The sequence below is a fragment of the Botrytis porri genome (genome assembly GCF_014898465.1).
Source record: "Botrytis porri strain MUCL 3234 chromosome Unknown BPOR_011, whole genome shotgun sequence".
NCBI classification, from domain to species: Eukaryota; Fungi; Ascomycota; class Leotiomycetes; order Helotiales; family Sclerotiniaceae; genus Botrytis; species Botrytis porri.
The window spans coordinates 1,353,929-1,380,783 of NW_024066085.1; the positions used below are offsets into that span (position 1 = coordinate 1,353,929).

Below are 26,855 nucleotides of genomic sequence, written 5' to 3' on the forward strand. Positions count from 1 at the left end.
ATTAATTATCTTGTGTAATTACGCTTCATTGATAGGGGTAATCTAGGAGTCTAATACTCGAGTATACTAGGGAGAATTACGCCTTATATCTTGACTGCTGCAACTAGATCCTGCTGCTGGTGGATAAACCGGGGATTCGATAGCAATTTCTTATCATTTGGCTTGGTATAGCTATCCTCGTCTCATCTGGTGCATCTGTAGGTAGGTAGGTAGGTAGGTAACCTTATTCCTCTCCTTTAAAGGTTATTATACCTTAACTTATGGAAACATACCTGGTACTTCGGATACACAATCGGTGAACAGATATCCTTGGTGTGTGTCCATCGTATAGGAGTACGGTGGCTTAGCTAATGCTTGTTACTGAAGACACGATGAGGTGATGGTGAGATCTTTCATGAGATCTTTCACATCGTGAGCCAAACGTTGCAGCCGCTGTCAATACTTTACTATCTAAAACGACAAAGCGATGATATATGCTAGGTCTGACATTGGAAGGCAGGTCTTGGAAATGGAGACAAAGTCAACACGACAGCCGTCATTAATTTCCAAAGCAATATGTATATCTCGCAAGTTCAGTGGGTCTTGGAACTGGACATGGTGGCATCTCAACGGTGAAGAATCTCTACGGTCGAGATGGTGAGCTGAATACGACAACTGCCGTCACCGTCGCAAATGATGCACGAGACAGAGTGTTGGTAAGCTTTACATCACATCCACCATCCGTTCTTATCTTCCAGAGTACCTAATACGAAAGAGTTGCCCGAAAGCATTCGCAGCTGGATGGGCAAATCGGAGGTCAAGAAGAATCCCACCAGATACTCAATACTCAAATACGAACATCGAAAAGACAGATGCTTCTCAAAAATGATCTCCCACTGGCCACATGCCAAGGAGCAGGCTTTGTTTCCGCTAATGTGCACATCATATGGTCTCACGTGACACTAACATCACCAATCCTCCATACACATGTGGGATGATGACCTATACTTCTTCAATTTTTACATCCAAGAGTTCTAATTCATCTAGGCTGACAATTTCTCTTCATTCTCAACAACCCACAGTGACAAAAAAATCATTTTAAGACTCTTGGAAACAACACTATCCCCCTCAATTTCAATTTCAACTTCAACTTCAACTTCAAGCTCCTACGCAACGCAACGTCCCTCTTTCTTGCAAGCACCAGCGCAACCAATTGCATAAGCAGAAGCCCATCCAGACGCAGCAATGGTGGGTGCACCAGAATGTTTTCCAAAATAACACATTCCGGTGTCCCTTTGGAAATCAACAGATTGACACGCCAACGTGAATCCGCAAATCTTCATACATTCCTCTAAAGAGCCTGCTTGTGTATCACCAATGGGGATCGTTCCATGGCGCTTGCAACAGTCCATACGGAATCGCTGAAAAATAGTTAGTCACCGTTTCAATTTTTGCCTTTTCTCACTAGACACTTACTTGTCCTGTTGGAGAATCCCACGTTTGTCCATCGGCATTTGGGCATTCTGTTGAACAAAGGTATGTCAAGTCGTCTTGTTTCGCAGATGTTGGTGGGTTAATGACAACCGCGGATGCTTTCTTGTCTGTGAAGAATAATTAGCTTCCACGTAATCAAAGCAGGTAATATGAATTAATTACTCGTAGCATCTGCAGTTAAAGCTTCGACGCTAGCCTCGAACATTTTACACTCCCAGTCGGGATTTCCATTAGCAAATGTTACACTATTTTAATCAGTCTTGTTCCAAGGCTTTTTTGGAATTATGCTTCATACCTCTTGCATTCGGGAATATCTGCACAAGCAGTCATGCATTCGGCGAAGTCATGAAGTGGTCGACTTCCAGGGATCGTGAGTTCAGCTGTGTTCTCGAAGCTGCACTTGACCTGGAAGTACGTGCCCTGTGGAGTCAAAAATATCTTTCCATCATCTGAAATCGTCAGTGAATAAGATACTGACTGTATATTTGCGTATGTGCTTACTGGTTGGACATTCGCCATCAGTTGTGAAACTTGCACGGGCGGTCACACTTTCTGCGAGAGCTATCTTGGGTGCGGGACATTCGGGTGGTGTGCGGTACTCTGTATCGGGACGCTGCTTGCGTTCTTCGAGAGGAAACCAGGTGTGCGTTCCTGTAAGGGGAAATGTCTTTTCTTGTCAGTAAAAAGGGGACGAAAGATAATCTTCTCTCGAGCTTAATTCTACTCACCGGTATGTACTACTAAAGTTAGCGGGTCACAATCATACTCAAAGATTATACAATACACATACCTCCTGCTTTGTTGCACACATTTTGCTATTGATGTTCCAATCGGCAGACTGGCAATTTGGAAGGGTTGAGCAATAATCTGCACATTCCTTTTGTGTGGCTGTGGTCGTAGCATCAAGAGGCTTAGCAGTGGTGCCGTGATCGCATTTCAACTCAAACGTTACTCCATTTGCCGTTGTATATCTTGCTCCGTTGTCTGCCGGACAGGAATAGACTTTGGGTCTCCCCGCTGCTGGATCCCCGGCAGCGGGAGCAGTTGAGGCGCCAGGTCTCCCTGCTGCTGGAGCTGCGTCTGAAGACGTAGGAGGAGTTGAAGCACCGCCGGGCCTACCAGCAGCAGGAGCGGGTCCTGAAGCCGCTTGCTGAACTGGCACCTGATCAGGAGGAGGTGCGCTGCCAGGTCGGCCAGCTGCGGGTGCTGGGGCAGGAGCTGCTGCACCTGGTCGTCCCTGAGCCTGATCTTGAGCGTTCACAAATGGCTGGAATAGAAATAAAAGGGAAAAAAGTATAACGAGGGTACTTCTAGTGAGGCCCATCATGGTTGTCGATGAAGTGTGACTCAAGAAGGATAGTAAAAAGATGAAGGCGAGGATGTCTTTCGCAAGCGTGTAGAGCAGAAAATTTGGACTTGATGGCGATTTAAACAATAAGAGTGTTTGCTGTTCAGATGACGAGGGAACTGGAATATGGGCCTCAGCTATTCTAAGGTAAATACATTTCGTTCCTCAGATTAGCCCCATATATGTTCATGCATCCTTGTGCTCATTTGTGACGCCACTTCTTCTGTAAGCCAGGTAAAACTTTATTTTCCGATGAAACCTATCACTTTTCCGGCCGAGAGGATACACATTCAGCCGGCAATAAATAGTTACTGTCACACAACAAGGATGATTCAGATACGCCGCATTTCTTGAACTGACTTGTACAGACAGTAACACTGAGATACATGAAATTCAATATTCAGTTACATATTTAGAGCAAAGAGTAACACAGCGTATGCACACATTTTTTATTCTAAGTCAACACTTCACGGTTTCCCTCGCATTCACGGAATGTCGATCCTAACAACTTTAGGAGAAACACACATACTCGGTACCCTTTTGTGTCTTCATAAATTCACAACCCGGTTCTCTCGGAGGTTTACAAAAAGGGAATCTTGATTAATGTCCCACAGACAGCCCCATAAGACAGTTCATATTTTGGACTTTGAGGCTTGCGTTGAGAGATACTCATTTGATACAGCATTGGCAAGGCAACTTTCTTTTCCATCGCTCTTTTGTATAGCCTTCTATGACCAGTCTCTTGAGAGTTTGCTTTGACATATTCTCTTCCTTTTCAAAATTACAATCAATCAATTTTGTTAACAGTTTAACATCGCAGACTGAATATTCAATCTTAATATGTTGATCTACAATTTAGCGAAGCTGTTGCTTCCTCTCACTGTCCTAACAGGTCAAGTTCTTGCCGTCGACCCAACTCCAGCTGATAAGGCAAAATGGGATGCTATATGCAAGCAAAGTAAGATCATCACTTCAAGCTTCTCAGGAACTAATATACTAACTTATGACAGAGGCCGGATCCCAATTTTGTGAGTTGATAAAATAGCCTCAGCATTTGCTCTCTCTGACAAAATTTGCAGCCATGCAGTTCGACGCGGCTGGCAGTAAGTTCTTTCCAGATAAATCATCGATATTGTGCTTATTGAATACCCAGAACCGACTGGGCAATGTGTTGCTCCTCCAGTCACAAATTGTTACTGGGGTCCATACACCGTAAGAAACAATCTCTCCGTAAGGTCGTGATTTCATTTTCTGAGTCCCATAGGATCCGAAAACAAACAAGCCTGGATGCTGCGGTAAAGACAAGGTAAACTTCTTTGCAATTTGGTTCTACACAATATGAAGCTCATTGAAAATTCTAGGGAACTTTCAGCGTTGATCCCGTGGTCAAGACTGAAGGAGCATGTTGCGTTGCTCCAAGTGCCTTTTCTTTCGATGCCACAACGAAGAAAGGCGATTGTTGCGCTCCGGGTAAATTCTATCATGCTGATCCAAAAACCTTGACTGGCAGCTGCTGTGCAAACGACGATGATGTGTTTACCTGTGATTGTTCTTGCAAGCCAGTAAGTGCTTCTCCTAGGAGATGAAGGTTGTAAAGTTTCTAGACTAAAACTACCGGCTTAGAACCCAACACCTTCCTGCCCCAAGGGTGACGGAAAGGAATTTACGGCTGGAGGCAAGAAATACAAGCTCTATTGTAAATTGAGTGAGTAAAGTCCCTCGCCTCATATTTGATCAATGTCTAACAAGCTTATTGTTAATCACGGAACAAACAACTTGGGTCAAGCACCCGCACCTTCTCTGGGCGATTGCATGACTCGCTGCTCTGGAATAAGTAACTGCGTCCGTGCAATCTGGAATCAAGCTACCGGAATCTGCTACTTACGAAGTCACGGCAACAACGCAGTACCCGTAACAGTTGATCCTTACGACAGTGCTCATCTTATCGAGGAGCCTGTTTGTCCCTGCCCGTGCCCAAGTACAACTCCATGCCCGTCGTGTCCAACACCAGACCCCTTCCCAGATAAATGCCCGGCCGCTGAAGGCAAGACAACTACGGTGGGTGGGGTTGAGTACAAGGTTTATTGTACGTTGGGCCATACAGCTGCAAATCCAAACTTGGGAGTTTCGAGCGCAAAGGATTTTAAGGAGTGTATGGAGCAGTGCTGTGAGTTTTACATTCATCTCATTGAACCGCGAAAGGAAATACTAATCATTGTTATCTAGCTGCAAAAGCCTCGCCTTTCTGTCAAGGCGTCAATTTCTATGATGATGGTAATCCCACAGACAATTGTGTTTGGGCTTCCATACACCAGAGTCCCCCAACAGGGGCAGCGCCCGCCGGAGGAGATTTCTTATGTGCTATCCCTGTTACAAAGAGGACTTAGTGAAAAGCTACTATCTAGGCTCATAGAAACTTTTCGGGAAGTGGGGACGGCTAGGTTGATAGGGACAATTGGTGTCCTATTTTTGGAGACGAAAGATTAGGATTACTTCAGGCTAGAATTTCAATGACAATTGCTTTGAAGTTGATACAACCATTTCCCATTTTAACTGAACCCATTCCAGTAAACAATTTCGACCGGGTGAGGCGAAAATTAGACATCACGAGATCTCGCTTGCAAAGAAAACGCCTCGCCCCAACGGCAACCCGCCTCATTCCCAACCTCACCTGAATTTCTTCTGCATGTAGGGATTTTCGGAGAAACACCAATTTCATGCATATGTATCACCTACTCAGATCGATCACAACAGCCATTTTATGGTCATTCCTATCCTCGCGGGAAGAGGACACGATAATGCAACAATTACTCCTTACAGTGTGCCTTGCTTCCGAGTTCCGTGTGAGCACACACTTATGACAGTTTCATTTCTTTAGCTCAGCTACACAAGAGTTCTGTATCTAATAAACTGCGTCACACAGTTGTCACTAGATATATGATATTTCTAGTGTCTCAACTAGTTTCCGAGGATCGCGCCGGATCGGCACGAAGTGCCAAGCCTTGTTGCAACAGATGATGCATGCCATTCTTCGTACAGACACACTACTACGCTACCCCATACTTTTAATATACGTATGTATCACTTGGTCAATGTATTTGTTACGCGGCCTCAGATCTTGCGTATTGTGAACTACTAATTTCAACAACGCAGGCAGCCACAATAGCATCTTCAGCTACAACATAGCTGCGCCAAATCAGTATCTAAGACAAAGCAACATAGTTCAGCTATACCAGCAAAGTAACAGCTACATTGGACAGCCATTAATGTGTATTTTGGCGTGGCCCACTGATGAATCTTATGGTCGGCGAGGTTCTCAAACTGTGATAGGAATGCTTCTGAGGTAAGGATTCAATAGAATCTTCCTGCATAATTTGCGGGGTTGTGAATCATGTCAACAACCAAATGTGTCATGCTAGTCATCCAAGTGAGGAGGCGGTGACACTTCATTACGGCTTTGGTGTTCTGGTCCTGGCTCCTTCCTGCAACATGCAGAAATCGGGGCTTGTGCTACGTACATATCACATCAAGTGAATTACCTTGTCTTTATAGAACATTGGGAGGAAAACATACTTCTACATCCGCTTCCCCTTGGTGGATGATTATACTTTCAATTTCACTTGGCTTCTATCCTCTTTCAACTACATCTACCACTTCACGATGAGAACATTCAAGCTCTCAATACTTGGTGTTTTCACCATTGCAAGCTTTGTAGCTGCTCAGCTGGAGACGCCTCAGGTATATCAGTCCTTTTCATTCCCGACTATTTCGATCTATGCAAGTATGCTACAGAATTATGATGATCTGACTATGGTCTACTTCAGGATTTCTGCAAGAGAACCGCCGGGCCAAATTACGTCCCTAAATATGATGCAAGTGGTGTCTTCCAGGGCGAATGCGAAACCGCAGCCATAAGCAGTACGTATCTTTGCCCATTGTCTCAAGCTTCATATATCTAACAATCAAAAAACAGTTTGTCTTGGAACAGAGTAAGATTCCAATTCTCTCCTGGCTGGGAGAAACCTACAGGACTGTCTTGTGATGAAAGAAAACGAGAAGCTAATGTAAGCATTGTAGATATGCACAAGCTCAGACTGGCGCTACAACATGCTGTCTGCCACCAAATACGGTACAGTCTGCTGGTGGGAAGCAAGGCTGTTGCCCACCAGGCCAGAATTTCAAATGGGATGGTATGTTTCCTCTTCCTTTTTCAAGCTATCTTTCAGATCCGCTACTCTTTCTGTAGTCATAAATCTCACATACCAATACAGGCACGTCCCCCTCTTGCGTCATACCACCACCACCCCCTCCCGCCATCTCTTGTCCAGCTTCCAACATGCAAGTTGTGAATCGAAACGGGCAAAACTTCAGAATTTACTGCCAGCGTTCAGTGATGGTCTACACATATCCTTGGTTGACCACCACCTCTCATGGCATATACAGAGCCATACAGGGCCCTGAGTTGATGACGAATGATTTTGAAACCTGTCTACGATTTTGCGCAGCGAATGGGAAATCTAATGGAGCTAATTTCTGGCCTGCACAAGGATTGTGCTCTGTGGTTGACACGCCGCCTGGAAATTTCTTCAAAGTGGGAAGTCGTTATGATGTACCACCTCCTCCATACAATGGACCACAGATTATCTCCATGGTAGCGATCCCGAAACGTGCTTATTAGACTACGCTTGTTAGATGTGTTGAAGAATCGGGTCGGATAGTTAGGGCAATATGGACAGACTATAGCTAGTTCACAAACAATACTTCCATTTGTTATCATTGTGTTTCCGTGGGAGTAGAGGGTGGATTGCAACTTGAAAGTGAGGCTCAGTATGCTAGATTAACTTAACATAATAGTGTTGCTGTTCATCGCGGTTAAAACCCATGTCTCCCACCATTTTCGCCAGTTATTCTTCTCCCGCCGTTGATGTTTCACATGCCATTACCCGAGAATTTCTATTCCACAGAAACGAATTGCAAACTTCCAATATGAGCTTGATTGTATTAGATGGCTGTCATCAGAGACACCATGACATGAAGATGAGACCCGTTGCTTTGTGTACACGGCTTTGAAACCTTGGTAAAGGCATTTATCCCAAAAGATGGAGGACGAGCTCTTATACTTTGTATTGTAACTAATACTTACATTGTTTCCCATATGAAAATTAAATTGCCGATACGTACATCAGGTAGGTACCATTCAGACAGAGCAGCGTCATAGGTAGGTTTCATGATTAAACCCTTTTCACAAAGGCTCAGTACAAACCGTTGTGAAGATGTGGTAGAATAATATTATCCTTGCACCTGCGTGGGTTTAGTATCGACATATCAGATGCTAGTTCTATCATGTGATTATGATCACAGATACTAAACACGCACCTCATTAATCGCTAGTAATAATCTAACTTAATCATCACCATTCCCCCATCTTTTCTACCCTCTTTTTCATTCTTCAACAACTCCCAAACGTTGAACGAGGCCTATCCATCTCCTTGCGAGAATCCACGATAATGACTTCCAATCATAGAAGACATCATTCTCTGGCGTAACAATGATCAGATAATTGTCGTCATGCAATATTCATGGATAGGTTCTCATTTAACGCGCCAGCCAATCACTGCATATCAAACTTTTCTTGTCGGCGCGTAAAGTTACAGCAAGAGACCACAATTTCCAATCGACTGGTCAATACGTGATGTTACCATTATGACTTGTAACGGCTTGTGGCGATTGTGAGCGAATAAGAAAAGCTTGCTATTTTCGGTATTTCAAGTCTGGAATCTAGATTGTAGATCGTGCTTCATGGCTAATTTGTAGGTCTACTTCATATGGGTTGTGTCATCACATCAATTCTGTTTCATTGTTTTTTATCCCTCTATCTCCTACCTACTCATACATTCGTTTTCTTACGTGTAGTTCTATTGTACATTGTCACTGATTTGTTCGCTTCTCATTTTGCTTATTGTCTGTTTGGATCATGAGACGTTCACTTTCGTTTATCATTATTTGTTATTGTTGAGTCCTCAATAGCCACTGTCTAAAATTTCCTATTGTCCGAATCTTATTGTTGGTCTTGTAATCCTCAGAATATCTCTTATTTATGATCATGAGGAGGCTGGACCCGAGGCATTTTCTTTTTCACGTATAATTAATAGACGTTTCGACCTTCCTCAAGTCAAAGAGATTATTTGCAACTATACCACCTAGAGCAAGAACGACCATCGCTGGACAAAAAGCAAGAAATTTTCCATTAATTACACTTTCAATCCATTTTCAGATCACAATTTTGACAATATCTGCAACCATTTCGCTATGAATACCAAAGACAAGATCATATCTAAATCTCCTGTTGAGAGACCGCCAGCTCTATCTACGAACAATCCTTCCACGGTACTTACAGAAAATCCTTTTGAAACCATATTTGACGGGAAAAGCGAAGATGATGATTCTTGGAAAGACGAAGATGCATATTCTATCGCTTCATCGGAGGAGCTACAACAGTCGAGACCCACGGGAAATATCACTACCGGCCGCACAGGAAACATGACGCGCACATTCAGTCGTAGAGAGAGAAAATCCTCTATAACGAGAGTGATAAGAGAGAAGTCAAAGGGAAGACAGCGCAAGATCCATGCAAATCCCCGCCTTAAAGTCCAAACATCTTTTTCAACACACCATGGACCTCAACCTCAAGCGATATCTTCACAACACTCTCGATCCAATGGAGTTTTTGTTGATCTGGCCACCCTCAGGAAACTGGAAAATGTTTCGGCTCATCCAAACGGAACTTTGTGGAAATCGTTGGAGAATAAGAAAAACAATGCCATCGAAAACTCTGCTGAGGAGACTAAGAACGAGGCTCTAGAACCAGTACAGAGCGAACCATCGAATGTCTATCCGCTGGCAGAGCGAAGAGGATCTTTGAGACCAGCAGCTCTGAAGTTGGAGGATGACTTGTCTCCTAACGACCGTCCAATTGTTATTGGCATATCGATTCCATCTGCACGTTTAGCTCATCATGCAACCACCCCGCAGACATCAACATCAATCGCTTCAACAATGATGGGAAGTTACGGGCATGAGACACCAATAGGGAGAGAATTAGTAACGCCATCTATCGTCATCACGCCTGCCCATGAGATCTCTGCGTGGTCACCGTACAGTACTGCTTCGAATGTGTCACGAGCACGAACTCTATCAACATCTTTTTCAGTAGCCAGCCCCAATGACCCATTTAAAGAGGGGGCACCACCATTGCCGACAATTCCAGCAGCTTTAGCCGAAGAGGAGAAGCGAAGAGTAGCCGTTCAGCATAGTTATTTTTCTCCAGATTCGAATGCCACTACTGAATGGGATGACGAGCCAGATTCAACCCGAGTTCTGTCGTCTTGTATTATTTATGAAGAGGACGAGCATCCAATTGTTGTGCGAAGTGCTCGTGCAGTCAATGTTCCAGATAATTTGAAAGTGGACAACCATGAAAGTATCGATACCATTGCTGCACGGACTCGCTCTGGATGGTGGAATTATATCACTTCGCCATTTATGACACGGTCGAACACAATACTATATCCAGAGAAGAAGGTTTCCGATATCCCTGAAGTACCTATATTAACCATTGCAGCAGCCAGAGCTCAGGAATCAAAGGCGGAGCGAAAGTCGTGGGAACAGCTTTTTTCTCCTCTTTCTATCAAAAGATCAAACTCTAATGCATCAGATGCTTGGTGGGATGTGACTCCCTTAGGTTTCAGATCAGAGAAACAGGTATCCCCTGGCTTAGTTTACAAAGAGACGAGACATCCGGTCAAGCCGTCGGTAGCTACTTTACCCTTTGTTCGTTCAGCTTCGGGCGATGTGGGAGATGCATCATTGGCTAGCGCCGTTGATATGACTACCACTGCAGATTCTGTGCATTTTGCGAGTTCTACAATGCCTCATGACCATTCGGTTATTTCAAGTTCATCACAAGGAGGTTCTATTTTGGTCAACAAAGACAGTTCGTTGTTATCTTCAAACGATAGCACAAAAGAACTTGGAAGCCATAATCCCTTTGTTCAGTACCAAAATAGTAACATTGATCTTTATAACGACTCGAGAATGGTTAAAGATACGGACTTGAGTGATTCAGGGTTAAAATCGAGAACACTCATTGTGAATAACGCTACTGAACCACCACCACCACCACCACCTTATACTGAATCACCAAAAAAAGTCAGAAAATATCGAGCCTATTTTCCTTCCTCCCGCGAATCAGTACCTACACTAGCACCAGCACCAGCACCAACGGTGGTTCAAGCTTCAGCGCCAGCTTCAACTTTGCAATATCCTATTTCCCCCGGACCCATCTCCCCAGAAAGCGAACAAAAGATGGCTTCACAAGCTGGTATTCAGCTGTCAGATGTTCCACTGAGTCCTGCGCGTGGTAGAACCAATCAGAGCACTGCATATCCTGGGCCTGCTAGGCATACAACACCAACAATTCTGATTATGACTGAAGAATATCTCGAGCAAATGGCAGACAAAGCAGCTCTTAAAGCCGCCAAAAAACCAGAATCGAAACGTCAAAGAAACGAAAAGGAAGATAGCATGGCTAGCAAATTAGGTGGGCTGTTCAAGAAATGTATACCCAAAAATGGTAGGCAAGGTCCTGAAGGTCGAAAAAGACGAAGATGGTACTGCTGCGGAACCACTGCATTGATCGTTATGGTCATCACGATTGTAGCGCTTGCTGCGACGCTAACTCGCAAACCAAAACATGTTGCATTACCATCTCAATGGTTGAATCTCACTGGCTTCCCTCCTATTTACGCTGGGCTCTCGACGGTAGCAGCTCCAGTGAACATTGTGTCAAATACTGGTTGTGTATTTCCTTCTACGCAATGGAGCTGTGCTTTACCAAAGGAGCAACAAGCTTCTGTCGCGCCAAATCTACCAAACCAGCCCAACTTCTTTTTGGAGATTCAATGGGACAACAGCAGTGCAGCAAATGCAACCTTTGCAAATGTCACAGGGAACAAGAACCTCCCTACACGCAGTCTTGTCGGTAATCCCGTCTCTGCTGGAAAATTCATCAGAGACTTGATATTGAGAGCACGTCAAACCGTTACTTTCAATCCCTTACCGCCACCACCATCATATGCCGAAGAAGCGTTTTTGAGAGACACCACTGATGGGATAGTTTCATCCAACAAAGCTGGAGAATCAACACCTTTTTATATATCTTTCTTATCCACTACAAGCACTACTTTGCCGACTAACAGCCGCGTGAAGCGTGCAGACTCAAACAACACCGATCCAGATCTGTTCCCAAATATCACTACTGGAATCCCAGCCCCAAGTCTGAATACCGATGGCACTGCCGCTCCAGCAAACCTTCTTCCATATCCCATTCAACAGCCAATTCGTCTGTATGATCGAGGACTTCCTACTGAGCATTATGGATTCTATACTTACTTCAATCGTACTATTTTCCTCAAATCTCTTTCATTACTCAACGATACCAATACCTCCAACGGTGAAGTTCCTGATGATCAAAATGGCGGGGCTCTTGAAGGGGAAGCCAATTTCCGTTGCACATGGGGTGAAACTCGCTTCTTAGTACAGATGTGGACTAGGATGAATGGAACTGCCAGACTCAACAATGCTACTAGTTCGACTGGTGCGTCTACTGTTATTGCAGGACAAGATTTCTCGCAACCTGGATCATTCCCTTATCCGATCACTATTACTACCGATCGACATGGCGGAAACCCTAGTAAGAAGCTGTTGTACTGTTACAGTATGAATGATAGAGAAGGAATTATAGCGACCAGTGGAGTAGTCAATGGAGAGAATAGAGCATTTGGAGGCAAGATTATCAATCCAGCTCCGAGCGTTTTCTTGAATACTAGCGATTCATCGCTTGGAGGTTTTGATGGAGGAACCGGGGGGTGTTCTTGTGCATGGAGTAACTTCCAGGAGGTCATCAGTACTTCAGGGACTTGAAGAGAGAGAAGATGATGATGATGCATTGTTATGATATTATGGATATAGGTATAGGAAAAAAAGAGAAAAGGAAAGGAAAGAGGACACAATTTAGTGGCATGGGCTAGGAACATTGAATAACTACTACTATAGAAATGCAGAGTAGATAATAGATCAGAATAAGTTAGAAATTGTGTAGGAATGCTCCTACAAATAATATATGTTTCAATTGCGAAACATAAACGGCGGCACCAGTCATTGCCTATGATAAAATATACAGATTGTGATCCTTGTCCATCCGGTCGGCGAGTATCGAGCAAATCCCGATGAAGCTCTCTTGTGATTGTAAACGACTGGATCTCATCTCAACCCTTCATTACACAAACTACATTCATTCCTTGATCTCGATCTACCTACAAAATCTTCAGCTTACAGCACCCTCTCACCATCTTTCAGTCTCTTCCTTCTGTATATCTCAGCTGTCATTTATTCTTTATTATCTGCATCTGCACCGCAGGCGATCTTGCCGCCCAGATTTATTTCTTGATAACTACTTGCGATTATCATTTGCGATTCGAGAATCTTCGAGGAATTGTATAGAGACTCGAGCGAACTATAGTTTGAGGTTTGAGGAGAGACACAATATGCCTTCAATAGCGCAAGAAGATTGGGATATCCCATCGATGGATTTTCACATGAGCACAAATGGAGCTGTCAATCTGCTGAAGAGAAGGAGGGATGTTGCGAATTTTGCGGATGCGAGGGAGGAGGACGTGCAGATGAAGATTCATAGGTATGTGTTATGGGTTATTTGTTTGTAGATCGATATTTGGGTCGTCTTTTTGGATCGCTAGAAGATCAAATGCAATAGAGAAGGAGGAGTTGTGAGCAGTGAGCAATTGGCTAAGATGGAAGCAGTCCTAGACATTCACACATCCATCCACACAATCTCTACCCTCACACCATACACCATGACTCCGAACGCAGACACCTCATTCCCCGGTCAAAAATGAGTTTGAACAAACGAGTTCGCGTCGACTATCTACCCTCAGAACCCGAGTCTAGAATCGAATCAACGAAAGAGAAAGAGAAAGAGAAAAATGGATCGGGTATGGATTTACGAGCATGTCATATATGTCATCGCAAACCGACTGTGAAGAAGGAATTAGATGCGTTTGCGAACTGTGAGGGGTGTGGAAAGAGAGCTTGTTGGGTGTGTATCAGGGAGTGTCTTGGCGGATGGGGTAATACGCAGATGGGGGAAGAAGCTGCAGGGAAAGAGGGCTGGGGTGAAAAGGGAACGAAACATAGGGGGATGGTGTGTAGTCGATGTTGTGTGGAGAGGGGGACGGAGGGAGATGTACTTTGTTTAGGATGCTTGAGGATGGAGAGGAGCTGAAATCTTGTGTTTGCGTTAGAATATGTTTATGGGATTTATTTGGCACTGAGCATTGCCAGGAGGGAAATTGGGCGCATGGTGGAAAATCAGCAACCTTGCGCACGGGGAAACTCTGGGTGCAATTTATGGAGGAGTACCTAAACTCGAGGTAGGATTCTCCGCAGCGATGGGAATGATTCGATAGAATAAGCGTTGCGATCGATACCCATTTTGATCTGGAGTCTGAAGGTTGGCAATCTTGCAATGATAATGAGTTGCATATAATATGGTTTATTTGGGTATCTTTTTGCGCTTTATCATATACATATATTATGAATATCGATATCCGTTTTTTTGGCTATTTGTTTTAGGCTCGTGAATACTGCGTGGGTTTGAATAGTCGTATAACTAGGTGTGCTTATATGACCAAGTAATTAAATCCCGGATGAGAAGGATGTGAGGTATGTTTTTACTGCAAAAATTCGTCACTGTAGTTTCTACGGAAATTGGCCTGGAAAGAGTTCAAGTAAGTGATCATATACAATTCGTCTAGATGGTATCAGATGGGACTAATCGTAGTGAAGAAATTTAGCGATATGTAGTGTAGTATCCAGAGCGGAATAGTAATTCTTGTAGTGACGATGAATATTGCATTTCTATGAACTGATTTGACATTTGAGGATTATCCTTTTGAAGACATCAAATGATATGTATCTTCATGCTATTCAATTTTCTCTGCATTGACGGAGGTGTAGACAGGTGTATGGTAGAGATGTCTATGGAGCGCCATCTTAGAAATGTTGGGAAATGCCTGAGGGGCGGTGACTGGGGAAATAGATACTTGTCATTACATTCAAGAAAGCCTTCCATGATCATTCCATGACAATCTTCATATTGTACCAGTCATCTGAAATACAGAAATGAAGCACATTTGAACATATCGAGCATTTTCCACTTCACAGCTTCCATGGCGCTCTTCTAATATTTATTTTCTCTCCATATACATACATGCATATACCGGGTATCCAAATCAAAACGCCTTATGCTATTTTCTCATACAGATTTAAGCAATCCACCGATGCGCCGTTGTCGTATGCATGCAAGAAGCTAATCCGTAGCCAGTCTACCAAGTTCAATGTGTAAGAAGAATCTTGTACTTTTGTCTCCCAACGCCTTCGTATTTGATGAAATAGCCGTTCAAACACCCTCTCCGTTGTTTCTTCCCCATAACTTCACCGTTCTATCATATCCTCCACTGACGATCCATTTACCATCTGCACCTACATCGCAACTATGCACATTCCCTGTATGTCCGCTCAAACTTTGTACCAGCGCCCAATCGTCTGCCGAAAAGATTTTGACATCCTTATCAAAACCACTGGAAACAAAGAATGTACCCGCCTTTCTTGGTTTCCCTATTCCCTTTTCATCTTTCTCAGGCAATGACTCTGCATCCATTCCTTTGAACCATCTCAAATCGGAAACCACACTACGATGTGCACCCACGGCACCGGTACTTGCGACTTTCCTCACATCCCAGCATTTGACCCAACCGTCGCCAGATCCAGATAGAACACGATGACCATCGGTAGACCAGTCGAGCGCGTAGATGGGTTTAATATGTCCATCTAAGATCATAACTGTACGGCCTGTTCGGAGATCCCAGATACGTCCAATACTATCCATTCCTGCACTTGCTAGAAGTGATCCATCGCCGTTGAAACTAAGACAGAAAACACCTCTTGAATGTCCTTCTTGAAGTAAAAGTTCCGTAGTGGTTTCCACGTCCCATAGCCTCCACGTCGTGTCCTCGGATGCGGATGCGACATATTTCCCCGATGGGTGAAATTCCACTCTGCAAACTCTCTGGTTGTGTCCCGCGAGTGTTGAAACAGGTGTATCTTGCTCCAGATTCCATAAATGAACTTTTCCCTCTGCCCCTCCTGATGCCAAGTTAACGCTTCCAGGGGAAACATTCGATCCTTCTACCGTGGCACCTGGTGCCCAGGAAATTCCACCCACTCTATCTGTATGCCCCCTTAGTGATTTTTTAATTTCTAGATCCGGTATTCCAAGTAGCTTGATTCCACCTCCCCAATTGCCAGCCGCGACCAATTCTCCATTTGGTGAAATTCTCACAATACTAACTGGTCTCTCAGCCGCCATTTGACTTCCCTGAAGCTCGAAATCCTTGAGTCTCTCCTTTACTCCTTGTCTGAACTTAATATGAGTCCTCAATGGAATATCCTTCTCGATCTTCTGAATCTCCATCCTCTTCTTCGCCCTCGGCAACGAAAACTTCGCAATCTCTATCCTCGCATCGAGTAATTCCTTCGTCCCCCTCGTATAAAATTCCTCTTCAGCTTCCTCATCCTTACCCCCCTCCCCCATCTCCACGTCACCATCTTCATCCGCTCCATCTTCCTCCGCCTTCATCTCACTCTCAATCGTCAACAACTGCCGTAATCGATCTCTCCTATCACCTGGCCCTTCACCAAATAATGTGATAGGCTCGCCCATTTCTCGAAGTCGTGCACGCACGCGTCCATCATCGGTGGGGACCGCTATAGCGGCTGCGCGACGTTTGCGATCGAATTGAGAAAGAATTGCGCTGGCACGCTCGGGAGCAATGCCGGCCGTTGCAGATGGCATATCATAGTCGCGGTCGAGAGGGACATCTGCAAGATCTATACCTGTATCCTGAGTTTAGAGAAATGGAAGTTAGCTACTGTTTGCGAAGGTGTAATTGTTCATCTGCCTGATGTTCGTTTGTGTGTACGATTATAGGTTGGAGGGGTATAACTTACTTCTTTGGCCTCCTCCACGTAAGCTTGTCTGGAAGGGTGCATGATGATAACTTCCGAGGAATTCTACAAGCTTCAAATGGTAAAGTATCTATAATTCGAATGAATGTGGTTGGCGCGAGGTAAGGTAAAAATTGTTGTCTACTTCGTACACAGAGGGAAAATAGACACTGAAGTGAAGCTTTACGGTCAAGGATTCAGTGATGTTTATTAGTGCCGATCTTCGCTAAATTTTTGATACTTGAAGGCCTAGAGCTTGGATCAAGGTCTAATTCTACCCTGTAGATTTCTGCTCTGTGCCTTTTTGATGGTAAAGCTTTGGCACCTCCATGAAGATGAAGAAAGAAAATTGTGCATTTGAGATTATTTACATACCTATTCAACTGATTCTTGTTCTTCTTGATTTGGCGAATAATAATGTCGATCAAAATTCAGGTTATCTAAATTACAAATCACAAAATATCACAAGGGAATCATTACTCGCCAAATCAAGAAGAACAAGAATCAATTGAATAGGTATGTAAATAATCTCAAATGCATGCATATACATAAAAAAGGTATCCTCCAATTTCAATAGGTATCATAGGTAAACCATTTATCAGTCCCACAAGTACTTTCGAGCCAAAACGCCTTGACGCCTCATACATGTGATTGCCAAAACTGCCAAAGGTGCAAATGAAATTGTGGTATTTCCTTGCTAAACGCCAGAGAATCTATCGATGCGAGCTAAAGTACATTGTGTATTCATGAAAAAATAGTGTGAAGTGTAGAAGAGACAAGTATCAAAGGGAAAAGGTGAAAACGTGAAAAGAAGGAAAGAAGGAAAATATTGAATTAGAAAAAGAGCAATCCCGAGATATCAACTCATCTATGACTCGGATGTCATAGGAGTGATGTCTTCCTTAGCAGCAGCTTAGCTTGAGAAGACCTTGATCGAGTTGACGATCCAGTAAGCATTGTTAAATGCAGTTGGATTGGAAGAAACATAAGCATTACAGGTGGCAGCTTTAGTGCTAGCTGCGCAACCACCGCTGGACCAAACTTGCCCAGCCCAATCTCCGCAGAACGTGGTGTCGAGGATGATATTGTGTGATTTGAAATGACTGTCAATGTTGCAACCACTGCCAGAGAATTTGGCAATCGGCGTTCCCCAAGCGGCGGGATCTGGCTTACCAGATTGAATGTTTGCTGGAATAGCTGTACGGGAGAAGAAGTAGATGGCAATGTAGGATGATGTCCATTCCCAAGCATAGACCCCTCCTCCTGCTGCGTTAAAGGCTGGACCATATGTTGCTGTGTTTTTGACTGTCTGGCCACAACCTGTGTTTCCGCCTCCTGCGTTGCAGTCTGAGCCGACAAGAGTTGTTCCAGCATCAGATCCGCTATTGCTCATGACACAACCTTGCGAAGTATGAAGAGTCACCTGATTTGTGGTTCCGGCATTGACTCCTTCAATCACGTCGATTTCCCCATTCGCAGGCCACGAGGGCCCGAAGCTCCATAGAGCAGGCCAAGTTCCACATCCCTCTGGCATATGGGCAATATCAGCAATGAAAAGGCCATGTGTGTATGCCTTTTTGGAGCTAACACGAGTTGAAGCTCTTCCGGCAGTTCCTGAGAGTGAGGTAGTGTGATCGACTCCGAGATAAACAGAATTGACACCAGCGTTTTTGGTGTATCCAGCAAGTGCAGTTTTGTTAGCAGCAGAAGCGCTCTGGTATGCGACCATACCGTTGGTTGGGTCAGCGCCAGAAAAGAAGCTAAACTCCGAGAAGAAGTTTGTGTGGTCATATGAATCGGCAAGAGTATATGCGGCATTCACGCTGCCGGCAGCGAGAAGCAATGCAGCACCAATGCGACTTAAGACTTGGGTTGAAGGCATGATTGTATTGTAAAAATTGAATGTACTTCGTGTGGTTGTTCCAAGAATCCTGAAAGGTTAAATTTGTGGAATTTGAATGAAAGTATTGAAGTTGTTTGTAGAATATCTGAATGTGGTTTCTGGAAATGCTTCTGAGTCAAATGGATATCACGAATTATAACGAAACCCCTCGAGTTTATATTGCAATTGTTCTTGCTTTGTGTTACTGTGAAGCACAAAGACAATAGCTGTTGTCGTTTATTGTGACTCGACAATAAGTGTACAAAGCAAGGTTGCTGATCAACAAAGGCTTTCGTGAATAGATGAAGATTATCAGACGATCCACACAATTGTCAAAGGTGAGATAAAGAATATAAGAACAAAGATGACAGAAATAGAAAGAGAATACACCGCGTAAGGAGTGACGGTGATATTGAATACTTGAAAATTGACAAAGCGACGCAAAAGCTCTTCGACTGAAGAAAGAGGGCAAGAGATATTATAAGAAAAGCAAGTATATGAAGGATTCTCCTCCGATGTCTCTGAAGCTCTTTGTCCCAAACAGACCAGCTCTTTCATGGCGTTTCCGTGGATAGTCAGTGCCCTGTAGGCTTCATAGCAGGGGGGTAAGCTTCGAGAACCAGGTGGTCAATGTACCAGGTCATCCTGGACATTTATAGGAGCAGAGAGGGGTAGACTGTAGAGGCATGAGTGAGAGAGGCATGTATGTGCGAGTGAGAAACCGATGGAGGATTCAGTGAGTGATAAAAATTGGCATGGAACTCGCTAGATGGACCACTCTCATAGCGAGCAAGATCCCCTCTCCCCAGGCAAACCAGGATCCACTGGGATGATTTGATCTGAAGTGTGGGATTTAGCTCAAGATTCGAGAAACATTGTTGCGACAGGGGAATGGGGAGATTAATGGCGCAGCCAGTAAAGACGCTTTATTCATGTCAAAAATCGGATGCTTGACAAGAGTGTTTGAGGTTGTGATGGTTCCTGAAGGAGTAGACCAATTAAACTTTGTAAGCTGCCAAGATATCTTCTGGTCGGGATTAAGCGAAACTTTTAATCGTGCTCGGATTGCTTAAGGAAAATCAAATATATGCAAGGCTAAGGGTGGAATGATCGCCAATTAAAAGATGCTGTAAGAGTGTATCCCTTTCTCCCCGATTGTTCACATGTACTTTTTATCGCCAGTATGGGACTTTATACCATAGAAAAGAGGGGGTGGTCGAACATGTGAGTGATTAGCGATAATCTGATCTACATATATGACTCGGTATAAATCCTCACGTCTACTCAGAATCTTTGATTTTGTTCCATCCCTCGATTTCTCCCCAGTCAAAAGAACACATCGGCTTGCTCTCATGTAGGGAATGAACGACGGGCAAAACTACCGAAGAGGTTACTTCCAGGATCCTCTCCTTCATCTCGTTCTTCATGTATCAATCAGACTCTAAAGGGACCTGAGATCCAAACATCCAAGGAAAACGTCACGTTCTTCTGAAACACCAAGATCTGATGGAAACATCAAAGATCAAACATTTCGGATTTGCCCTCAGCATTTTCATCTGGTCTTTTCCATGTAAGCCTATCCCTCCACGCCAACAGATTGGTATCTACAACACGAGTCGTTTTTGTGTTTGCTCATGTATTTCTTGCATGTAGATGAGCCCCCACTATAGATGCATGAAACCTGATATCCATCGATGAGACCCAGAAGATCTTGTCATCCACCATACAAACAAAACACCGTGCGCACCCTCTCTATATCAATCCATGTCACCCTATCAACCTAGTAGACAATTGCCTTATAGAACCACAACTACCTCCTCCTTTTCGCCAATAACGCGTAGTACTTCACATAAGTTACATAAAACATCAAATATCCTCACTATCTGAGCTTGGCAAATCGTACATTCACATCCTTCCCGCTCCGCCTCCATATGTATATCACAGCTCATCAAATGATATGGGAAGTACTCTCACGTATTTTCTTAACACTTTAGACGTTTATTACCATACAAGGCAGGTCAAGATACTCTCTTTCCTTCGAATCGAGGCTTGGCCATACTGCGGCCCAATACTGTAGTGCCGACAGATCAATCCTCTAGACATCCATTCCTCTACAACTTCCCATGCACCCTTCAATTTTCCAAGAATCATCAAAGTCATTATAATTTCCCAGAAACATCAGCATCATCAACATCGTCACATCGCCGCTCCATATCATAAGGTCGGTGTAACCTTACGGTGTACTACAGGATTCACGCTATTCATAGCACGTCTTCGCCGCTCTTGAAGCTTGTCGTAAGCACCTAAGTTAGAGATATCCGGGGTTCAGTAGAATTAATTAATCCTTCACTGACATGCATAATTTGCGGTGTTGGCTCATCGTAAAGTTCTCATCGTAAGTAAGGAATGGATTTCTTTGAATCTATTGAAGCTCATCCTCATCTCCGTGAATTAAGATCAAACTCATCCTTTTCGGCTGGAGATTCAAAAAATACATTTGCCCATTTTGATAAGTACCCATTTATATCACAACGAAAATCGATAGATACATCTGTACAACGTGCAAACTTAGATTCGGCAAATTTCAGTTTGTCTTGGAAATTCCAAACATCTCACTCCCGATCATTAACATTTCATATTCTCGGCACGGTACGGTGCACAGCGTTATTATCCAACAACCAGCAAACTTCAAATGATACCTCTTCTCCTGTGCCTCATCCGAAACTTACATTTCGGAAGCAGTGTAATCTCACAATCTTAAATCGTCAATCGGTACATATCAACACTTCCTACGTTCTGTATTGGGAGTTCATCATAGGCTCGACTAGTACTGTATGCAATTGCTTACTTCGATTTTTCTATCTTGCCTCATTCATGCCATCTCACACCTATGATATTAACTTACAGTGACCTTGATCACTCGACTTTGATGCTCTCAGCCACATCTCAGGATCCTCGTACCATCCGTCATTATCATCAAACTAAACCTAAAATACATAATTGGATACTAATTTCCTCCACCCAGTTGTGGTGCTGGAGTTACCCAGGCTTGCTTTCTCCGATCTAGAAAAACAGAATGACAAAATCATGGTTACTTCTCAGTTCAAGAGCCTTGCATCACTTTCAAGTTCAAACAACCCCGAGAAGACAAGTAATCCAACACTGTCTACATGTATAGAAACAAAAAGCTCCTAACATTGTCCATCATTACGGAGCCCTCACCTAGTAACAACGATTTCTACTCTCTCAGTTCGGTGCTCTTCTCTTTCTGAATCCAGCTTCTGCACTAATTCTTATCCATTTTTCTGTGCTTGCCTTGTCTTAGCTCACTCTTCTGTCCACTTCAACGCCCATCGCATGTCCATCCACACTAATCTCATACTGGCCGCGCAGGCTACTGCAAAGATAGAGAAGGTCTAGCCTAGTTCAAGATCTAAGAGCTTAGTGGTTAATTGCTTGTAGGCAAGAGATGAGTTCAGTGTATGACTACTTACTCTTAATCAGTATGTCTACTGCAGCTAGTCCTGCGGCCGTAGAGAAATACCCTGCTTTGAAGATTGAGGCTAGCGCTTTGAAAAATTATTGTGGATTGAGCTCAATGTTAAGAACTAAGCAGGTCCGTAGAGATGTTAATCATGATCATTTTATGTGCAGACTTTTGCGTAAGTGAGTGATAGAGTTGAACATACAATAAAGGTTATTGTCAGCGTTGCTCCGATGAAAATTGACATGTTAATGGGGCCGAGGCGTGCTGGGTAAGTAACTGGGGGAAAACAATGGAAGTCTGTATGGGAGATGGACACAAATCAAGGACAAAAGATGCAATTGCGAAACCTGATGCGAAGGTGTATATACTAAGCCTGCTTGTATCTAACTAAGTCCATAAATTTTCATGAAAGTGTTCGATATAGTTCCTTGCATACAGGCAAAAGTCGTAAGATAAATGCTGTTAGTTGTGGCGACTAAGATCTGGTTTCTGTTACCCAATGTTCTTAGGAAGTGTATTGGATTGAGGAGTTGAGAAAGCAACGAGGGTGGAAAGTCAACAGAAAGTATTTTTTGGCTTGGTAGAAGGAGTCGTTGATATTTTTAAGATTGTTTAGAGCTTCGAGGAGGAAGAAATGAACTAGAATGAGACATAAGAAGGCGGGGACGCTGAGAAGGCAAATGATGTAGTGCCAACCAATCTTCTGCGACACGATACCCCCAATAATAGGGTCGAGGCTGGGACATATAATTGGACATACAATGGTTAGTAAACTGATAGGATTGTGAAAATTAGGTAGTGTAGTTATTACCCAAAAGCGATAATCTCAAGATTTCTACCGCTTTGAGTTTTTGTTGCCATTTCAACGATCATTGCTAGACCTAAGAATGCACAAGCTATCCTCTTGTCAACGAGTGAGAGAAGGAGTTGATAGTCACGCTTGAAGAGGCCATGCCTTGGAACATTCTCAATATCAACATGAATATATATCTCCGCTATAAAGTAAATATATGTTGGCAAGCAGATAGATATTTATCGCAGAAAGATACACTCGCCGTCTCCCAATTCAATTGGTGATGCCCAAGAAGATTTCTGTACTAAGTCTAGATGCACCCATATAGACTGACCTTGTGAGATTCAACAACTCGATGTTGACTTTCAACTGCTCGGCCATCCTATTCATAGAAGAGTAGAGAATAGAAGCGCTCAAAGGAGAAAAAAGCGCCATAAGTCCTATCAGGAAAACAATAATTCGTTTTTGTGGCTGATTGAATTTCTCTGCCAGCTAATATGGCTGGCTAGCATCCACCTGGTTGAAAATATCTGACGATGCATCGGTAAGATTGAAGCTTAATGGAAATCCCTCCGAAGACCTAGATGCATCTCGCACTATACTAAGAAATAAGGGAAGTTGAGGGAGGAACGGCAGTAAGTGAGATACAGACTGATTTTGCGTATTGAAGGATTGCATAAGGCATTATTACTGTAACAGAATGGAGCAAATACACAACAATCCTTTACATGCATCTTGGAATCCTGAATATTTACAGCACCCACCGAAAACCTGCAAAGCACCTCGAAAGACAGATCCAAAATTTGGCCATGGATGCTACAGGCTGTTGGACAGTTTTTGTTAGAATTTATATTTCCAGTCTATAAGAACATCTTGTAAGATTCTAGATGGTAAATGCTGAGCTGCAACAATAATGGTCATCATAGAGTGGTGAATAGGAGCCTCAAAAAGGAAATAACAATACCAACGAATAGGCTGGGCCGAATGGTAGAATGATTACTGCCCAGTGAGAGATTGTACTCAGGTATAACAATCAAACATGATCGAACCGCCGCCTATGCGATCTTAAATCATGCTGAAGTACTCACTCCAGCCTCATGTGATGACCTAGGAACAGAATATTCCTATTTCCCGAACTAGCATCCCGGAAGCAACCTTTCGGCGTTTGAAGAGCTGTGAGCATACAAGATCAATTGAATAACTTGCACAGACTCATTGTTCCCAGACAGGTTCATTCCTTTCAATCACTCGGATCGATTGCCACTTGGGCTATTGAATGTCCTGCTTAGGAAGTCTTCGAAAGGTGAATTAGATCCGCGAACAGTAGCCCAACTATACAGGCCGAGAGGCTCAGTTGTAACCAAGCTATGCCAGTGGTGTCGACATAAGCGAAGGATATTCGAATGATATAAAAAGCATTCACCGGTGTAGTGGTTTAAGAAGCACAGCATTGGGCAGTGACATTGTGTCAGAATTGACACCAACGGACAGCAACCTACCATTACTCGGATTCTGGCAGTGCTTGAAATCATCACTCTGACGATCGAGTGCCTACTCATCCTTATACTCCATAGTCGTCGTGAAATGAAGGCTTGAATAGAAGTGTCCTTCGCAAGACAGACCAGGAAAACCCAAAAAGTAGTACAAAAAGTAATATCCCTCTCCAGTGATGAAATAACAGGCCGAAATTGAGTGTGCTAGAAAAGTATTCACAATCCATTTATTGATTTCACATTTAATATAAAATACGAGTTGGCACATGTTATTTTCATGAAATCCATAGTTTGATTCGTCGTTGATTTATAATCCTAATTAATAGTAACATGTTAGTACATTAATAACAAAATATTATTATGAGATTAGTAACGATTTGGTAACCTTACTAGCTGGTTTAAGGTAGTTTTTCAACCGAGTAGGTATTTAGAGCTTTCTATTTCCCCTGTCTCTCAATCATTTGTTGAAAGGAGGCAGTGAATCAAACTGTTCTATCCAATATCTATTATAAGTACCTAGGTAGGTAGGTAATAAATACGAGGTAAGCGCAATCAAAGACCTCAGTAATTGGAGGCGTTGATTTCTTTCTCCATTGTTTCCGGTTCCTTTAATTTGCGCATCGCCATAACAGTTTGTTGGTGACTATTGTACGGCTACCAACTTCATTTCAACCATTCATTACGCAGGTATTGTTTTGATACATCAGTTGTAATTCTGTGAACTTGAGAGGATGAATGATCAGCATCATTCGGTATCTAGGGGATCACAGTAGCTCTCATGAGAAGAACTCCTGGAGCTTTGCTCCGAAAATTGTTGCCTTTGTTGCCTGGTGTTGCGATTCTGTTAGTCTTGAATTCATTTTTTTACAGCAGTTCAGACATATCACAACTAGGTTTCTCCTCTGAGACAACCAACTCACGCCACAATATATGTCAGGCACAAGGTTGGCGTCAATATCAATCTGAAAGACCACGAAAGGTCTATGATCTATTCATGCTGAGCTCAGAGCTTGACTGGCTCGAAATTCGTCTACACACTCTCGCAGACCATGTCGATTACTTTGTTATAGTTGAATCTAATATGACTTTCACTGGGCATTCCAAACCTCTCCTATTTCTCGATAACCAGTCACGTTTTCCTCAATTTTCTCCGAAGATAATTTATCATCTCCTTGAGAACCGGCCCTTAACCTCTCGAAGAACATGGGACTATGAAGATCATCAACGCAATGCCATGTTCACACAAGTGATACCACGACTAAACGGCACCCAGACCGCGAACATTGGAGATGTCCTCCTCGTTTCGGACATTGATGAGATCCCACGTCCCGAGACTCTTGACCTCCTACGAGCTTGTGATTTTAATAAGCGGCTCACGCTAAGCAGTCGCTTCTACTACTATGGTTTCCAGTTCCTGCATAAAGGTCCCGAGTGGCCTCATCCTCAAGCAACAATCTACGCCGGTCCCACAAAAACCATTCTCCCAGCCGACCTGAGAAACGGAGAAGGTGGTTTCAGGCTCTTCAACTATTTTCGAAAAAGAAATCTGGCTAATGCGTCTTGGCATTGTTCGAGCTGCTTTTCAACGATTGCGGAGACATTGAATAAAATGGCAAGCTTTTCGCATACAACTTTGAATCGCGAGGTATATAGGAGTGAAGCCAGGATAGTGGATAGAGTCAGGAAGGGTCTGGATTTATGGGATAGGAAGGGCGAGGAGTATGAGATATTGATGGAGAATAGTGATATTCCAGGATGGGTAGGTAATAATAGTGAAAGATTCGGATATCTGTTGAGAAGAGAGGGTGAAAATGCTGGGTTTGTGGACTATGTGGCTAATGTTAGTGATGGAATGACAAACTGATTTTTTGAAGGAACATATAAACCTGGTGCACAATGAAAGGGAATGCGCTGTAGAAAAAAAGTTCAAACATCACAAATTTTACTTATTAGTAGTTCCCTTACCCATTTCCCAAAGTTATGAAACAGTTCAGATTGAAAGCGATAGTAAGGCAGCTGTATGTAGACCATCACTCTATAATAATTATACGCTGTGTAGCATTCTACAATCTAAATGGCCGTTTAAAGATGTCTGCCGCCCGCCTGTTTCCATGCAAGAGGTATATATAACACAATGTCAGCCCTTCCCCAACCTTCTAATTGTTCTCGTATTGTACCGCCACCATATCATACAAACAGTTGTTTCTGGGAATCCTGTTTCCATCTCTTCTCATTTT

The 26,855-nt window shown here is 43.3% G+C and overlaps 9 protein-coding genes across 9 annotated transcripts; 6 read left to right on the forward strand and 3 right to left on the reverse strand.

Moving 5' to 3' along the window:
• Positions 1-508: 508 nt before the first annotated feature.
• Positions 509-868, forward strand: EAF01_008445 (uncharacterized protein; the record flags this gene model as incomplete). Its single annotated transcript, XM_038916701.1, is given in 3 exon segments — positions 509-557; positions 577-695; positions 755-868. 3 exon segments carry the CDS (start codon positions 509-511, stop codon positions 866-868), a joined length of 282 nt encoding a protein of 93 aa, XP_038768063.1.
• Positions 869-1,145: 277 nt separating this feature from the next.
• EAF01_008446 (uncharacterized protein) lies at positions 1,146-2,800 on the reverse strand (the record flags this gene model as incomplete). The annotated part of the gene is made up of 7 exons (XM_038916702.1): positions 1,146-1,400; positions 1,456-1,580; positions 1,636-1,718; positions 1,769-1,922; positions 1,975-2,140; positions 2,202-2,210; positions 2,264-2,800. The coding sequence occupies 7 exons, from the start codon at positions 2,798-2,800 to the stop codon at positions 1,146-1,148; spliced, it is 1,329 nt and encodes a 442-aa protein (XP_038768064.1).
• An 861-nt stretch (positions 2,801-3,661) lies between these two features.
• EAF01_008447 (uncharacterized protein) lies at positions 3,662-5,208 on the forward strand (the record flags this gene model as incomplete). The annotated part of the gene is made up of 9 exons (XM_038916703.1): positions 3,662-3,779; positions 3,832-3,849; positions 3,901-3,924; positions 3,975-4,033; positions 4,086-4,127; positions 4,183-4,383; positions 4,445-4,526; positions 4,578-4,988; positions 5,048-5,208. The coding sequence occupies 9 exons, from the start codon at positions 3,662-3,664 to the stop codon at positions 5,206-5,208; spliced, it is 1,116 nt and encodes a 371-aa protein (XP_038768065.1).
• A 304-nt stretch (positions 5,209-5,512) lies between these two features.
• Positions 5,513-7,594, forward strand: EAF01_008448 (uncharacterized protein). The gene is made up of 7 exons (XM_038916704.1): positions 5,513-5,664; positions 5,745-5,895; positions 5,975-6,559; positions 6,646-6,739; positions 6,795-6,810; positions 6,899-7,011; positions 7,093-7,594. The coding sequence occupies exons 3-7, from the start codon at positions 6,482-6,484 to the stop codon at positions 7,497-7,499; spliced, it is 708 nt and encodes a 235-aa protein (XP_038768066.1). The 5' UTR covers positions 5,513-5,664; positions 5,745-5,895; positions 5,975-6,481; the 3' UTR covers positions 7,500-7,594.
• A 1,536-nt stretch (positions 7,595-9,130) lies between these two features.
• EAF01_008449 (uncharacterized protein) lies at positions 9,131-12,802 on the forward strand (the record flags this gene model as incomplete). Its single annotated transcript, XM_038916705.1, has 1 exon — positions 9,131-12,802. One exon carries the CDS (start codon positions 9,131-9,133, stop codon positions 12,800-12,802), a length of 3,672 nt encoding a protein of 1,223 aa, XP_038768067.1.
• A 623-nt stretch (positions 12,803-13,425) lies between these two features.
• On the forward strand, positions 13,426-14,516 carry EAF01_008450 (uncharacterized protein; the record flags this gene model as incomplete). The annotated part of the gene is made up of 2 exons (XM_038916706.1): positions 13,426-13,574; positions 13,700-14,516. The coding sequence occupies 2 exons, from the start codon at positions 13,426-13,428 to the stop codon at positions 14,178-14,180; spliced, it is 630 nt and encodes a 209-aa protein (XP_038768068.1). The 3' UTR covers positions 14,181-14,516.
• Positions 14,517-15,356: 840 nt separating this feature from the next.
• On the reverse strand, positions 15,357-17,008 carry EAF01_008451 (uncharacterized protein; the record flags this gene model as incomplete). The annotated part of the gene is made up of 2 exons (XM_038916707.1): positions 15,357-16,859; positions 16,967-17,008. The coding sequence occupies 2 exons, from the start codon at positions 17,006-17,008 to the stop codon at positions 15,357-15,359; spliced, it is 1,545 nt and encodes a 514-aa protein (XP_038768069.1).
• An 868-nt stretch (positions 17,009-17,876) lies between these two features.
• EAF01_008452 (uncharacterized protein) lies at positions 17,877-18,845 on the reverse strand (the record flags this gene model as incomplete). The annotated part of the gene is made up of 1 exon (XM_038916708.1): positions 17,877-18,845. One exon carries the CDS (start codon positions 18,843-18,845, stop codon positions 17,877-17,879), a length of 969 nt encoding a protein of 322 aa, XP_038768070.1.
• Positions 18,846-25,396: 6,551 nt separating this feature from the next.
• On the forward strand, positions 25,397-26,482 carry EAF01_008453 (uncharacterized protein; the record flags this gene model as incomplete). The annotated part of the gene is made up of 1 exon (XM_038916709.1): positions 25,397-26,482. One exon carries the CDS (start codon positions 25,397-25,399, stop codon positions 26,480-26,482), a length of 1,086 nt encoding a protein of 361 aa, XP_038768071.1.
• Between the last annotated feature and the right edge of the window lie 373 nt (positions 26,483-26,855).

What these genes read in the sequence shown, in the direction of transcription:
- EAF01_008448 (XM_038916704.1), top strand. Translation starts at nt 6,482, where the DNA reads ATGAGAACATTCAAGCTCTCAATACTTGGTGTTTTCACCATTGCAAGC. An exon ending in CTCAGCTGGAGACGCCTCAG is followed by an intron (nt 6,560 to 6,645) that starts GTATATCAGTCC and finishes GGTCTACTTCAG; the next exon opens with GATTTCTGCAAGAGAACCGC. An exon ending in CCAGAATTTCAAATGGGATG is followed by an intron (nt 7,012 to 7,092) that starts GTATGTTTCCTC and finishes ATACCAATACAG; the next exon opens with GCACGTCCCCCTCTTGCGTC.